Raw genomic sequence first — 15,480 nt, 5'->3', positions numbered from 1 at the left:
TGTCTCTTATACTAATGATTTTCATAGTTCCAGCAAATTCTTTCACTTTCTGGTAATGGACCCTGTATAACTCTATAGTGTGCGGCTCTACTTCATTTTCTTAATTTCTTTTTTTTTTTTTAATATATTTTCTTTTTTTTTTAAAGGTTTATTTATTATTATAAATAAGTACACTGTAGCTGTCTTCAAACACACCAGAAGAGGGAGTCAGATCTCATTATGGGTGGTTGTGAGCCACCATGTGGTTGCTGGGATTTGAACTCATGACCTTTGGAAGAGCAGTCAGTGCTCTTACCCGCTGAGCCATCTCACCAGCCCCATTTTCTTAATTTCTAAACATAATTTCTTCAAACTTTATTTGCAAATCAAGCATTAATCTGGAACCACCATTGTGCAGTTACTATATTGTTTCCAAGATGAGAGCTCACAGCATGCACCTGGGCCATTAGGACTGACTGTGCTTTGCCCCATGCCTCAGTTTTTAATTATTTAAGAATCATTACATCAAGAAACATCTAGTTTCATAGAATTCACCAGAGCAGATGGAGAAAGAAATAGGAAAGTAAAGTATAATAGAATAATTATGCACCCCAATGCCAACTACAAAGCAGTCACACAAAAGTGAAATCTATGCAGCCCTTATCCAGGGCTAAGGGTCAGAAGAAATGGGAACAACTTTTTTATAAGTAAGCTGTCACGGGCTTCTGAGATGTCTCCATCCAGGCCTGCTGTGAGCAGTTCCTTATTTCTGATGGTGGGTCCCCTGGAGGGATGTGTCTCCTGTTTCTCAGGGTCCCAGATGCCATCCATGTCATGGTATGCTGTCCCCAGCAGGAAACAGCCTGACCAGGATGGATCTCCTCTTTACAGTTTGGAATTCTACTTATTCTCAATATTTGGAAGGTCCCAAGTGGATCAGGAGAGATGGGAAAGAGAGGGATCTATGCAGATCATCAGATGCAGGAATCCAGGCTAGATCCACCCCCACTTTATTCGCTCATCCCATGTGAAGGAAAAGGTACTAACTGGCCCACCATAGATGGGAATATATATCCACGTATACAATGTATACAATTGTCCATTCACCCAGCCCCATCTAAATTACCCACTTGTCTCCTGAGAACGGGAAGACAGTGTTTGCACAGTGTGGCAGCTGTATATATGAAGCAGAAAACGTGGTTTGGGTAAAGTGATGTGCCCAGCCATCAGGATGGGTCCTCTTGGTACAAATCTCATGAGCCTTAGTAGGGAAGCCTGGTGATCTCTGAGGAGGGGCGGAGGGGCTAGGATGGAGAGAAGAACCAGTAGAACACAGGCTCAGTGACACAGGCTGGCGACCCACATAGCTGCTATTTATTCTTGACATCACTGAGTCCGGGGGATTGGAGTGGGTCAAAGCTGGCCACTCTGTGAAAGTGTGAGCAGCTGTAGTTCTGCATCAGTGTAAGGACAGCTGGTTCCTCAGCCCACAGCTCTGTGGTGAAGCTCTGAGTGCCTGGGTTCTTTCCAGAGGTCCTTCTGTGGTGGGGGTGGGGGGTGTGCCTTCTGATGAAGCTGCTGTCTGGCTCTCTCCACACCCCAATATAATATGAACTCTGTTCTCTCCTGCACAGGACCCCTAAGCACTCAGAGAGAGAGAGATACTGCCCCATCTTCTCTGGGAAGGAGAAGTGGAAAACAGAAAGTGCTTAAAGTCTTCCCTCTCCCTCAGCATACTCTGGCTTAAGGTCCTCCATCACATCTCCACCACAGTCCTCTGACTCTCATGTGATCAGCCCCCAACCCTTCCCCCAGCCTGCCACCGCCGGTCCAGAGCCAGCTGGAGGGCATGCCTGATAGTCTCCTTGTTGTTCAAGACATTGTATCGGCTCAGGGTCACCAGCCGATCAAACTCCTTGGACTCATAGGTGAAGTCCATCATGCCATAGGCAGTATCTGGCCCGTTGATGATAAAGTCCCCAAAGGCCTTCTCCTCAGCTGTTCGTCGTTCCACACCTGGGGGTGGGAAAAGCAAGACTAGGCTGTGAAACTGACTGGGGGCTAGCTGATAGCCCTGGACACTTTCCTGCACAGGTGATCTGGCTTGCTCCCTCAGAGAGGCCATCTTAACTCTCAGGCCCATTAGAAAGAGATGGCTCATTGTGGACACAGAGGTCCAAGCAGCGGAGGTTAGTCCAGGCCCTCCAGGCAATACTCTCAGACTAGTGTCCCATCTTCCCCTGGAGGCTAGAGTAGGCTTGTGACTTCCCCTTACCTGGGGCCAGGTGCGTGCGAAAGGTCCTGTTGACAAGAGGGAAATGCAGCACGATGGGCGAGCAGGGGTCCTCCGCCTCGGCAAACAGATAGCATTCACGGGGGTCTTCAAAGTCCTTGGGGTCCACCTCAATCCTTGGGAAGGGGATCCCTCGGTCCCGGCAGTACTTCTCTGTCACCTGCAGGACCTGGACAGAGAGGTAAGCTTCTGATCCCCAACTGGACTCCGGCACACTCAGGCTTCATGCTAGCTCTGTATAGCCGAGTGACTTTCTGATCCCCAACTGGACTCCGGCACACTCAGGCTTCATGCTAGCTCTGTATAGCCGAGTGACTTTCTGAGACACCTTTTAATTTGCCAAATAAAGGTGGTATGGTGGTGTGAATAAAAATGACCTTCACAGGCCCATAGGGTGTGGCACTATTAGAAGGTGTGGCCTTGTTGGAGTGGGTGTGGCCTTGTTGGAGCGGGTGTGGCCTTGTTGGAGGAAGTGTATCTCATTCTCTTCCTGCTTGTAGCCTGCAGATCTGGATATAGAATTCTCAGCTACCTCTCCAGCACTGTGTCTGCTTGCAGGCCGCTATGCTTCCTGCCATGAGGATGACAGACTAAAGCTCTAAAACTGTAAGCCAGCCCCAGTTAGATGTTTCTCTTTAGAAGAGCTGCTGTGGTCACAGTGTCTCTTCACAGCAAGACAGTTGGAAGCAAGTGTCTAGTGAGAGCACAGTGAATTAGCAATAATTAGCAAAAGCCAACCATCAAGCTAGTCTTTCATTCCTGCCCCTAATATGGCCGTCCTTTCTCCAACGCATCCTCGGTTCCCTGTTAAGGGGCTTGGTTACAAGGGCAGGGTTGGAGGAGGTTTTAATCTGTTCTCCAATCCTAGGCAGTCATCGGACAAGGGAGATGAAGAGGAAGTCAGAGAGACCACCAGACCCACATCTGATGGATGGTGTCCATCCACTGCCTACAGATTGTGAGGCACTCCCTGCAGGTGTTTCCCTTAGAGGGTTTTCAGGCTAGTGTTACCATAGCAACAAAGGACAGCAATCTCAGCCCCACCATGGAGCTGGGAATCCTACCATAATTGGACAGGCTCTAGGACAGAGTCTAGAAGACACCTGAGACCGTTTTTACACACATTTTTATAATCCCAGAATTCTCCAGCTGGGAGATCTGACTGTCAACAATGTTTTAAAAGCACCCAACCACCAGCGGTCACACTAAACCCAGCCTCTCTCTCAGCAGAGATTTCTTCTCCTCCCTCTACTTTTTTAGAAGACCCCTGCCTCCTTCCTCACCTCAAAAGGGCCTTCCAAGGAATAGTCAAAGGAAACAATGAGGTCCACAGCCCGCTGCGGCTGCAGGACCAGTGGAAATGGCGAGTTGATAGCAAAGCCTCCATCTACTAGGGACAGGAAGTCCTTCATGGGTGTGAGCTGGTTGGGACAGGCATCAGGGTATCCATCTGTAAGATATACAGGGATAAGTACAGATGTTCTTGCTGGTGACCCTCTTCTCTTTGCATTGACAGTCACAGTCTCAAGAATTTTTCTGCTTCCCAACAGCTGTGGAGTCCCTCACCCTAGCCCTCCTACCCTGCCTCTCAACTTTCAGCAGTCAGGAGGCCATGACTTCGCCTCCTCCATTACCCAGATAAAAAACAATGCTGGCCCCAGTGAGCCAGGTGTGCATATAGGAAGGATCCACTTATACCTTCCCCTTCCCAGGATGGATGGCTCAGAGGTTAAGAGCACTGACTGCTCTTCCAGAGGACCGAGGTTCAAAGCCCAAGACCCACATGGCAGCTCACAACTGTCTGTAACTCACAGTTATGTGAATGCCATGCATCTTCAGAGACCACGAAGTCCTTTCGAGCTGTGTAGTCTTTGTACATGCAGAGACCTCGGGTAAAGTTAAAGGTCTGGGCACAAGTAATACGGGAGGTGAATATGTCCAGCACAGCCTGAGAGAAGGAACTCATTGGCGTGAAGAGCCTGGTAGGCAGCCGTGTGGGGTCCTGCTTCCGTAACTTTGGCCAGTCATCTAGATGGGAGGCAATGAGAAACGGTGAGAAGAGGAACCGTCCTTTGTCCATCTCTCTCATTCTTCATCCCTCTGCCAGGGCCCTGGCAAGTTGCTGGCAAGTGGTGGTAGCCTCTGTTCTCACCTGTGACACTGACACTCCCCCTGTGCCAGTCCAGAAAGCTCAGGCTTTGGCCTCCCAGCTTCAGGAAGATCTCATACAGGCTGGCTGCAAAAGCACTTCCCCACATACCTACAGAGACAGGCAGGGTCCCAGATCAGAGCCTGGATCCAGCCCCGCCTACCTCCAAGCTTCCAAGTCTAGACTCACCCTGCAGGTAACAGATGCGGGGCTCTGGCCAGAAATGCAGCAGCCGGCCCATGAAGAACTCGGAGCCAAAGAGTTCCGTGGGAACGTAAGCCCCATACTTGGGGAAACCGACCTCGTAGGGGGTGAACTCGCACCACTCTGAGGGAGGACATAGTAACCAGGGTCCTGGTGACTGAGCAGGAATCTCGCCTTCCCCAAACCAGCAATTCCACCAATCACCAAGGTCTCTGCTTGTGAGCACCTCCCACTTGTACCTAATGGCCCCATCTCCTCCACCCTCCTACCACCACCTTCCTGCCTCCTTCCTTTGTCTCCACATCCGGGCACCTGCAAAGTCGTCCCCACTGATGTTTTTGTGGACATTAATGCTGGCATAGATGGGGTATGGGTTCTGACCCTGGCTGACCATTTCTTGCTGGTCTGACAGCTTGGCAGGGTTTTCCTGGGCAAGAGAGAAAGTAGACAGTTGGCTTGGGTGGGGGTGGGGGAGAATCCCTGTTCTCTATCCTGGGGCTTGATGTCAACACCCTGAGGGGCGTGGTGCACCCCATAAGAGGGATTTCATGTTGTTAAGAACTTTAGACTTCAGCAGAGCTAAGACTCCTGTGGGGTTTTTATAATTTCAGTGCCTCTGGGACTGCCCTCCCCATCCTTTGTCATCCCAGAAGGCATATCAGAATAGAGAAAGCTAGACCAACAGATTTAGGGAATCATTGAAAAGCCAGGCTAATTTCCTTTTTTGTTTCCTTCCTTCCTTCCTTCCTTCCTTTTTTAGATTTATTTATTTTATATATGTGAGTATTTTGTTGCTTTCTTCAAACACACCAGAAGAGGGCATCAGATCCCATTACAGATGGTTGTGAGCCACCATGTGGTTGCTGGGAATTGAACTCAGGACCTCTGGAAGAGCAGTCAGTGCTCTTAACCACTGAGCCATCTCTCCAGCCCTGAAAAGCCAGTCTAATTCCTTTACAAAGAAAACCACTAGGAGATGTTAAGTTCTTATCTTAGGAATGCAGTATCACAGGTGACACACACTTCCAAACAAGAGCTACACACCGTGGCTCAGCTGCTCTGAACCTTCTGCCTCTGACAGACTGGGCCCACAGTTTTAAGAGCAACCTCCCTGGTGGCCTGGATCAGGGATTTATTTGCCAGTGAGTGGGTGTGGCACTGTGCCTCAGAGGCAGGCAGGAACCACTTTGAGAACAAGCTTTTACTGGGCTCTAGCCCAGGAGTAAGATAGGAATTAAGGCAGAAGAAAAGTGTGAAAAGGGAGCAGGGATGGGAAGAATGGAGTCACTTCCTGTTCTCTTACCTCCTGGTTCAGGAAATACTCAATGATGAGGCCCCACAAGTCAGTGAAGGACATGCTGTGTCCTCTGCTCTCCCAGGCTCTCTTTTCCCGGGAGTAGTATTCAAACTGCTTTGGGGACAGCATCCCAATTTTACTGCTGCAGACTCGCTCTGAGGCATATTTAATGGGGCCCTGCAAAGTCTTCTGGGACCAGGATGGATCCCTGTAGAGTGTAGAGATGCACCTGAAGACAGAAGGGGAGATGCTTGGGAGTTAGAGGACAGATCTCCCCCTGGTACACCTGCCATCCTGCTCCCTCACTCAGACATGTACCTGGGACCCAGCCTCCTCTCTCCCTGACCCCATGAAGGCAGGTTTTCAGCCCCGTATCAGAGACTCCATCCGATCACCTGGACATCCTTACCCACCCATAGCTCAGTTTTGCTCTGTGCTCTACCCCACCTCACTTACCAGGAAGACCCAGAGACCCCACTCAGGTAGGTCACGGCATCCAGAACACCAAGCTCCTGCAGCCCGGCCAGGCTGCCATACAGGGAAGTCATGGCTCTGGTTCCACCCCCAGAGCCTAACACGGCTACCACAGGAACCTGAACACAGCAACAGTTTGATAGCAACAGCACTGGGCTGTATGTATTACTGCTTATCCACGGCAGGCATTGGCTTATCCACTGAATTCTCCCAGAAACCCAGTGAGCGTCCCTCCCCATGTTGTAGATGACAAAACTGATGTGTGAGGTCCCAGAACACTCTGAAGGCAGGACAAAGTGTAGGTTGACAGTTTTGTTGCTGAGTGGGTGTCCCATTCTCTCCACTTGAGGCCTTGCTTGGTTACAGAAGATGGCTGCTTCAGGCTCCATGGCCCCCATTACTAGGAGTCTTTGCTAGGGTTCTCTTAGATTCTGTGGAGTCTCCATTGGATTAGGTTCCACCTTGACCCCCCAAGTGCTCCCCCCATTCCAGTTGTTTCTCCCAGTATTTTCTCCCTCCCGACTTAATCCCTCCTGTTCCCAACCCCATCTGCTCCCTCATCCCCTATGGAATCTATTCTATTTCCCCTTCCCAGGGAGGTCCTCACATCCCCCTTAAGCCCTCCTTGTTACTTAGCTTCTCTGGGTCTTGGAGGGGTCACAGACTGGGACTCATGGGGGTTGCAAAGATCAGGAAGCCCGTGAGGGGTCTGACCTAGGTCCTCTGCGTATATGCTATGGCAGTAGCTTGATGTTCTTGTGGGAATCCTAATGCTGGGAGCAGAGGCTGACTCTGACTCTTTTCCTCCTACTGGTGGCCTCATCCAGCCTTGATATGATGGTATGTGCATGGTCTTATCGTAGCTGTTTATGTAGTGTTTGGTTGATGTCCCGGGGAGGCCTGCTCTTTTCTGAGGGGAGGCAGAGGTGGGGTGGATCTGGGAGAGAGGGAAGGTGGGTGGAAAGACTTGGGGAAGGGAAGAAAGGGAAACTATATTTGGGATATAATATATGAGAGAAGAATTTTTTCTTTTTCTTTCTTTCTTTCTTTTTTCTTTTTTTTTTTTTTTTTTTTTTTTTTGAGACATGGTTTCTCTGTATAGCCCTGGCTGTCCTGGAACTCACTCTGTAGACCAGGCTGGCCTTGAACTCAGAAATCCACCTGCCTCTGCCTCCCAAGTGCTGGGATTAAAGGCATGTGCTACCACTGCCCAGCGAGAGAAGAATTTTTTTAAAAGGAAAAATTCATTTATTGAGGCCCTACCCCTCATAGATGACTCTGTTTGCAGATAGAGCCTATAAGGAAGTAATATGGTTAGAATCAGGTACTAGGAGAGGGCCTCAACCTGCCAGGACTGGTGTCCTAATAAGAAGAGGAAGAGGGCTGGACATGGAAGGACATCCCTGAAATACCAGCACTTGGGAGACTGAGGCAGGGGATCACAAGTTCAAGACTAGTCTGAACAATGTATGAGGTCAGGCCTTTGCTACTTATCATTAATACTTATCATTAAAAAAAATTGGGAGGTAGATGTGGTGGCACTTGCCTTTAATCACTACACTTGGGAGGCAGAGGCAATTGATTCTCTGTGAGTTCGAGGCCTACCTGGTCTACAAAGCAAGTTTGAGGCCAGTTGGGACTATATAGTGAGACAGTCTCAAAAGGGAGACTGGGGGAGAAGAGAGCTTCTGCTTCTGGGTGTGCACACACACACACACACACACACACACACACACGGGTTGGGGGGATGGCCATGTGACACCACAACAAGAAAGCAGATGTCTACTAGTCAGGAAGGAAGCGCCATGAGAAGCTGAATCTCTGTTGTTTAAACCACTCAACTGTAGTATTTTGTTGTGACAGCCCAAGCCGCTAAAGCTATCCACCCACTGCCAGGATTGTGTAAGTCTTCATCCGATTCCTGATGCTGGTCGTGGCCACTGGCTCTGGTGAGCTAGCCCATTGGCTCTTTTCATCCTCTGAGCTTCCTGCCATTTAGTAACCATACAAGAGCCCTCAAGGGGATTCACTGGATTGAGTCAAGTTCATCCTTCGTCCCTTACCTGGTCACAGTGCGGAGCCTCACTCAATCCCATCACCCGCTGCAGGGCCTTGGACACCACCTGCTTCCTCTTGTCCAGAAATTCCTGCTCCCCATCACAGAGGTCAAAACCAAGGCGCAGGTCCAAATCCCCAGAGCTGCTTCAGAAGAAGTAGATGAGTATGGAGAAAACCTTGAGTCCAGTCTACATTCTGGGGAGCCTCACAGACAATACCCTAGGGGACCTCCGTGGGTGGGAGGTGGTCCCCAGTAGCCTGGACCAAATGGGCAGAAAAGCAGAACCTACTAGAGTATTTCCCACTTCCAGATAAGCCCCTTCCACCAGCAATCCCATCTCACCTCATGTCTGCCTTCATCCTAAGAGTCACCTGCTGGCCCTGAAAGAGAGAGACAGTAGTCCCCTCATCCTCAATAGAGTCACACACACACACACACACACACACACACACACACACACACACACACACCTGTGGCCCTTAGTGCTCAGGTAACTGGCCAGTGTGGGCCCGTGCCTCTCTCAGTGATCATGGGGCAGGCAGGAGTCCCCAGCATCAGGCTAAATTTTACCTCCTCCAGGTCCACAAGTTTCGTTAGCTCCTCATTGAGGGGCAGAGAGGAGAGCAGGATGCTTGCCTTGTCCGTCTGGCTGGTCTGAGCCTCCAGCTCATCACTCAGGCCACTCTGTGGAGAAGAGAGCCGAGGAGTGGGGTGGGATGGAAGCAATGCCTCCCAGGCACTCTGGAGTCTCCTCCCACACGGCTCACTCCATTATGTCGTCCTCGCCATAGCTCACTCACATGGAAGACTGGGAGCTTTTCTTGCTGCTTTATGTGCAGCTTGGGGCTCAGCACTGGGTTCACGTGGAAGGTAAAGTTCACTGGGAGGCCTGGCTCCGAGGTCGGCTGCAGAGGCTGTGGCTTTTCATAGGCCCCAGGCACTGCCAGCTGGATCTGCCTGGAGCCTTAGGGCAGAGGGGCATATGTAAGCGTGGCTCAGGACAGTTATACCCTGATGACAGCAATTCCTCCTCTGGTTGGGAAACATACAGATACTAGGGAGGGAAGGGAATGGGTCAGCCCATAGCTTATTGGGCTGACGATTTTGAAATTTTTACATTAATACCTAACATGTAACTGATTATATAAATATCCACTCATTATTGGATTTGTTACCAATTTTCAACTGTTAATATTCCCAACCTCTTGACTCCATTCATGCATCACGTTCCTTGCTTAGGGAAGGTTTGTGGCCAAGGCAGGTTGCTGTGGCCTTAGCTTCCAAAAGTAATAGATGTAGGGAAAATGTAGAGGCTTGGACAAGGAGGTAGAAGGCAGAGCGGCATTCTGGGTACAGAGGGGTATTTATTGCAGAAGAAGAAGGGTTGGAGGTCAGCTCAAGCTAGCTGAGACCCAGGCTGAGAAAAGGCTTGGCAAGGAACAGCGGGGTCTCTTCCTGCCTTGCTTCTTAGCAGCTTTGGGAGGTGGTAGATGTCTAATGTGCAGGCCAAGGCATACACACTGCAGGACAGAAAAGTCCCAAACACATCACAGAAGCAATAATGACCCAAAGGGCTGGAGGACAGCCGAGGTCCAGATGGAATCCTATCCTTGCACAAGACGAATCCAGACTTCACATGCCCTGAAGTAGGAGAGACACCCGGGAAGGTGCCATTTCACTCCCTCTAGGGTTTATGGCCCAAGATGGAGTCAGACTACAACATCATGCACTGAAGAAATGCCAGATCTTGCGGTGAGAATGGCTTTGGAGTGTGGCAGATCTGTGGTTGGTCCTGGCTCTCCCATGTATTGGTTGTGTGACCCAAAGAGGATAGTGACTGCAGCTGCTCTAGTGGCTGCCACGAGGAAGTATGATCAAATAGATGCCACATGCTCAGTGTAATGCCAGATTCTCCATGTCACCAGAGCAGCCTTTCTCCCACAGGTTCCACTAACTGCCACGCCACCAGATTCCACACCCACATCTGATGACTTCCCAATATTCTTTCTCCTTGCCATGTTGTATGTGTGTGTGTGTGTGTGTGTGTATTCTCAGTTCCTTTTTTCCTCAGGGGAATGAATTGGATCAAGAGACACATTTCAGCAGTCCATTTGTCAAAGCAAGCACTCCACAGAGAAATCACAGAGGGCTACCACAAAGCAGGAGAAGCACTGTGAGTTCTGTGTTGTGGGTTTTAAGGAGGTTCTATGAATATTTTTGTATTGGGTGACATATTCAAAGTCAGAGTAGACTTAACATCCTTTTAAGACATCCCTCCCTCCCCAGGGTCCTTCTAAGAAGCAAAGAGGGAGGGGAAAAAATCACAAGCTTGTCATTTGTGAAGACAGGGACTTTGTGCACGTTTACTATGAAGGAGCATTCTGACTGACAGGAGGCACAGCTACCATGATGCAACTGTAGTTTTCTTGGTTAGCTCGTGTCTAGCTCTTTTGAGATTGCTTAAGGTTCCATGATGTCATGACTTTTAGTCGAGACATTTTGTTATTTTTGTTTAGGTTGTGTTGTGTGACATGCTCGTGTGTATGTGTGTGCGCACGCGCAAGGGCATGCCAGGTATGTGACTACCCATGAATGTGCACGCATAAGGAGACTAGAGGATGTTACTGTCCTGCTCTGTCATGCTCCACCTTGTTCCCTTGAGATTAGGTCTCTCCTTGAATCTGGAGCCAAGCTGGCCGCCAACAAGCCCCAGCAATCCTCCTGTCTGCCCCCCATAGTGCTGGGAGGTCCTGCCCAGCTTTTGAAGTGGATACTAGGGGTTTGAACTTAGGTCCTCAAGTTTGTGTAGCAAGTACTTTATCCACTGAGCCATCCCCTCAGGCATGTTTTTGTTATTTTTCTAAGGCTGAGGTTTTACATTGAGGATAGAAGCCTCAATTTTACACAAAAATGGCAGACTACACAAACTAGAAAGGAGACACACTATCTTTTAGGACTCCCTTCTCCCAACTTCTCAGGTCTTCTACAATAACAAAATGACTTTGATTCCTCCACTAAGGAAGTAGACTATGCCACCTGCATTCCAGCTTCATATTTAACCACATGACTTGTTGGGACCAGTAACATGTTAGTGGCTAGGATGTGAGTAAAGGCTTAAAAAGCATTTGCTCAATTGAGTTTGCTCTCTTCCACCTCCACAGAAATCTTTTTTTTTTTTTTTTGCAGGGGGGTGGGGGTGCTGTGTGTGTGTTGAGACAGGGTTTCTCTGTATAGCCCTGGCTGTCCTGGAACTCACTCTGTAGACCAGGCTGGCATCAAACTCAGAAATCCTCCTGCCTCTGCCTCTCAAGTGCTAGAATTAAAGGCGTGTGCCACCACTGCCCAGCCTCCGCTGAGATCTTAAGAGTATGTCCAGGCTGGTCATAGAGGTGGTCACTCTCAGCTGAGTCCTTGCTGTCCTCTCCCTACTTTAAGCAGTGAAAATGTTAAGAGCCACCTCTTTCCCATCAGATGCAGGGAGAAGGCAAGTTCTAAGGCTGAGGACAAGACTCACCGAACTCTCCAAGGGAGGCTGACTTGTCTCCAGTGACTGTGCCCTGAATTCTCAGACAGGGGTGAGCCTGGGGAAAGCAGATGCTTTAGGAGTCAGAGAGCTCACGGGGTCTGACCAGAATGGAGGGAGGTAGGAATATCCAGGGCCAGGGCCATAGCAGCTCTTGGTCCTTATTGGCAGGGATCTTTTGTGACAACCCCCAAGGTAGTGAGTGCTATGTTCTTCCCCAGGACTCATAAGAAGTGGGCCTTGGTGGAAAGGGGGCCCTCAAAGGCTCCCTCAGCAGTCAGAGTCCCAGGGGAGCAATGGCTACATGATGCCCATACAGGGTAGAGGCAGCTTCCTGTTCTTCACTCCCCTGGTGCATCTGCCTTCTAAGGAAGGACTTCCAGAGACACGTGGGCACCATGGATTCAGCCACACTCTCCTGCTCCCCAGTCCCACACAGTCCCATACCCATCTTCCCTCCTCACCACCAGGACACCATTGGTGACAACTTCAGATGCAGGCGTCTGACTGTAAAAGATGGAGGGATCGTGATGGGCTATCGCACCCTTTACTACGGCTAGTAAAACAATATGGCCCAGAGCAGCCCGGGAAGCATAATCGGGTTGCAATAGGGAGATTTGTCACCCAACATGCAAGTAGGTGTCAAAACCAGGCTGTCCTCTCGGGAGCCAGGCCTCCAAGGCAAGTGAGAGACTTGAGGGTTGGCATTTGGAGTAAAATGGATAGATACCAGGTCTAAGTAGACTCACCTCTTTTCCAGAGTAAATTCTACTTCCAGCTCTTTTGGATCCTACACAGAGGTGACGAAGGCATCAGTTTTCAAGAAATTTCAAAAATCTCAGGAGTTGCCCCTGCCTCCCACTTCTGCTCAGCTCTAGGGCCTAGGAGCTTAGTCTGGAGTGGCATCTCATAGGCTTAGGGGGCAGTAGCATTTCCATGTAGAGCATCATTCATGCAGAAATACATGCCAGGTACTGTTCCAGACTCAGCAGTGACTAAGGCCAAACCAAGATGGCTTCCTGTCAGCGGCCCAGGGGACAGGGGATCCTCTACTGGAGATTTACTTACTGTTAGTCCCGGCAGACCTCACCTGCTGCCTGGTGAAGTTTTTTGTGCAAGGCTGGCCTAGCTGGAGAGTACTCAGGTCAAACAGAATGGAGAAGACATTGTCACTGTCCAGGACATCCTCATCATAAAGGGCAAGCTCCAGGACGTTCTGGGGATAGGACTGAAGGGTCAGCATTGTGGAGGACATCATTGGCTGCCATGCCCAGCCCCTTACTGGCCCACACCTTCACAGCGCCGTGGATCTGATAGTGAAAGGTCTCATTCCATTCTGGGTCACTGCTGTTAACCACTGTCCTTGTCTGACTGGGGCTAACAGAAGCCGTGGGCAGCCACAGTCGAACATAGCAGTCGGCTTTGGACACTGCAGGTAAGTGGGGAAGGAGACTTGGCATCAAACTCTGATTGTTGAAAAGGTTTCCTGGAGGCTGGACTCAGAAAGGAAGGAGCAAGGGGAGAGGAGGCTGTCTGCCTGTGGTGTTCCAGGCTCTACTTTAGCCAGGTAACCTCCCACTCAACTGACAGAAATCCCCACAGCAGCCACAGTTCAAAGGATCATGTGATAGCCCAGACCATTGAGTAACTCCTTGAGATTGCCTGATTCAGGCAATAGAATTCTGTACCATGTGTGGGTACTGCCAACGCTCCTGGAAAGCAGGCATTGATGTGTGGCAACGGGAGCCTAACACACTCTTCAGAAAGTCTCCTAGAGTCAGTAGGAGCCTGAAGTCTGCCCAACTCACCCCTCCAGTGTGCCTGCCTGCCTCTATACCCCACACCAAGGTACCGTCCCTCCATGATTAACACCACCCTACCACCCTACTCCAAGAGAGCACACACACACACAGAGAGAGAGAGAGAGAGAGAGAGAGAGAGAGAGAGAGAGAGAGAGAATGAGAATACCCTAGAGAGAAGGAAAAGCAAGGGTCACTCACACTTATCTGTGTGCTGGATGTTTCTGGCCCTCAGCACCTTCACTTGAAGGTCGTAGTACGGGTGGGTTTCCTGCTGAAACAACAGAACCCTAGGAACTCAGTTCCAGGAAGCTAGGGTTGGCCTGATCTCCTCTCTCAAGTGTTTTCTGGCTTGGGTCTCTACTCTGTCTTACCATAGAACTTGCCTTGACCAGGTCACTAATGCTCCTATGCCAGGAGCTCTGGGAAGCTTTTGCAAGGCGCAGAGTGTTGGGTGGTCAGGATTGGTGAGGGGCCTGGAATCTGGGGACCAGCTTAACTATTAGTGTTCCCATGAGCAGCTAAGCTAGGTACGCATTATAATGGTCAGCCTGCAGCTGCCCTCTAGATGTGGCCTGGGCACTAGGATAATGTATTTAAGAAGGTCAAATACTAAAAGAGAAAGCCAGAACCCACTGCACCCACCAGCTTCCATGCAGGGACTGAAAGACCAACCAGAGGCAGGAATGGGCAAGGTGAGGGGAAGCCAAGTCTCCTAGCTTGGTCTGGTCTGATAAGTCACTAGATTGAAGACTGAGCTCAAAAAACAAAACAAAACAAAAAATGATGATGCCAGATTGCAGCCTTCTGGGTGTTAATCTACCCCTGAAAACCCAACAAACCCCTTCTCCCTTCTCTCCACAATGGTTATTCAGCTAGACTAGCACATTCCTGGCAAACTAACCACAGGCAACGGTCACAGGCTGCCATCATTTCTTTTTGGAGGCCTTGGCCTGCCTCTAGTTTGAGCTTTTCCAGGTTGTCTGTGGTATGTTCCACCCTAAATCAAACCCCAGTGCAATGGTTGGCTTAGTCCCCACGGGGTGCCAGCCATCTCCCAGGACTCCAGCCAGCTTTTCCCAAGTGAGATCAGTACATTACCCGCCTATGCTTCCATTGTGGTTCGCTCTTTTCTGTCTTCCGTAGCAGTATGGCTCCAAGAAGGGGCAGTCCCTTGCCTGCCAGCCACTTTGGCTGGAGAGTCCAGGGCATGGCCAGCAGTAACAGCTCAGGTCCCAGTAGGGAGCTTGCCTGTTTCCCAGAGCCACCCTTTCTCTGGCTATATTCACTGTCGCTCAGGTCTGACAAGTAGCACAGGAGTGGAAAGGGTGGAGCCACTGCTAGGCTGAGGCACTGGGGCTGGAGGAGGGGTTTTGAAGTACTCCAGGAGGGGTTTGAAGTGCTCCAGGAAATGAGTGGAGCCTGTTTTCCCCAGGCAATAGGCAAGTTGCTCCCTTTCCAAGAGTCTCTTGGGGTCCTGCTTAGCTCTCTGGTCTCCAACTCAGGCCCTGCTTAGCTGAACTAGTTGTGAAAAACAGACACCACTCCCATCCCTTGCCATGCATGGGTAGGGCAAGAGCCCGGATATTCTTGTTTTCAACTAGTCTGCCATTAGCAGAAGTCAGGAGGTACTATAATCAGTGCTAACTTCATCTAGCTGCCAGAAAACCCCACACCATCCTACTTTCTCCACAGCTCTTAAG

General features: G+C 50.0%; 1 protein-coding gene across 4 annotated transcripts; it reads right to left on the bottom strand.

Annotated features, from left to right (window-relative positions):
- Positions 1-1,771: 1,771 nt before the first annotated feature.
- On the bottom strand, positions 1,772-15,070 carry Pla2g4f (phospholipase A2 group IVF). 4 transcript variants are annotated; one of them, XM_021155536.2, is made up of 20 exons: positions 14,879-15,070; positions 13,979-14,051; positions 13,271-13,407; positions 13,069-13,194; positions 12,728-12,768; positions 12,443-12,485; positions 11,970-12,036; positions 9,256-9,419; positions 9,026-9,139; positions 8,798-8,835; positions 8,460-8,598; positions 6,379-6,515; positions 5,929-6,151; positions 4,938-5,052; positions 4,611-4,748; positions 4,425-4,532; positions 4,085-4,300; positions 3,556-3,722; positions 2,255-2,441; positions 1,772-1,995 (listed from the first exon to the last, which is right to left on the bottom strand). In XM_021155536.2, exons 1-20 carry the CDS (start codon positions 14,987-14,989, stop codon positions 1,772-1,774), a joined length of 2,568 nt encoding a protein of 855 aa, XP_021011195.1. In that variant the 5' UTR covers positions 14,990-15,070. The 4 variants fall into 4 exon arrangements, with proteins under 4 accessions (XP_021011195.1, XP_021011197.1, XP_021011198.1 ...); XM_021155538.3 differs by having other exon boundaries at positions 8,460-8,595; XM_021155539.3 differs by having other exon boundaries at positions 13,979-14,048.
- Positions 15,071-15,480: the final 410 nt, after the last annotated feature.

Source organism: Mus caroli, unplaced genomic scaffold (genome assembly GCF_978045245.1).
Source record: "Mus caroli unplaced genomic scaffold, Mus_caroli_1 scaffold_2, whole genome shotgun sequence".
Lineage (NCBI taxonomy): Eukaryota > Metazoa > Chordata > Mammalia > Rodentia > Muridae > Mus > Mus caroli.
The sequence above is the reverse complement of the archived record's forward strand: the minus strand, read 5'-3'. Positions and strand labels throughout refer to the sequence as shown.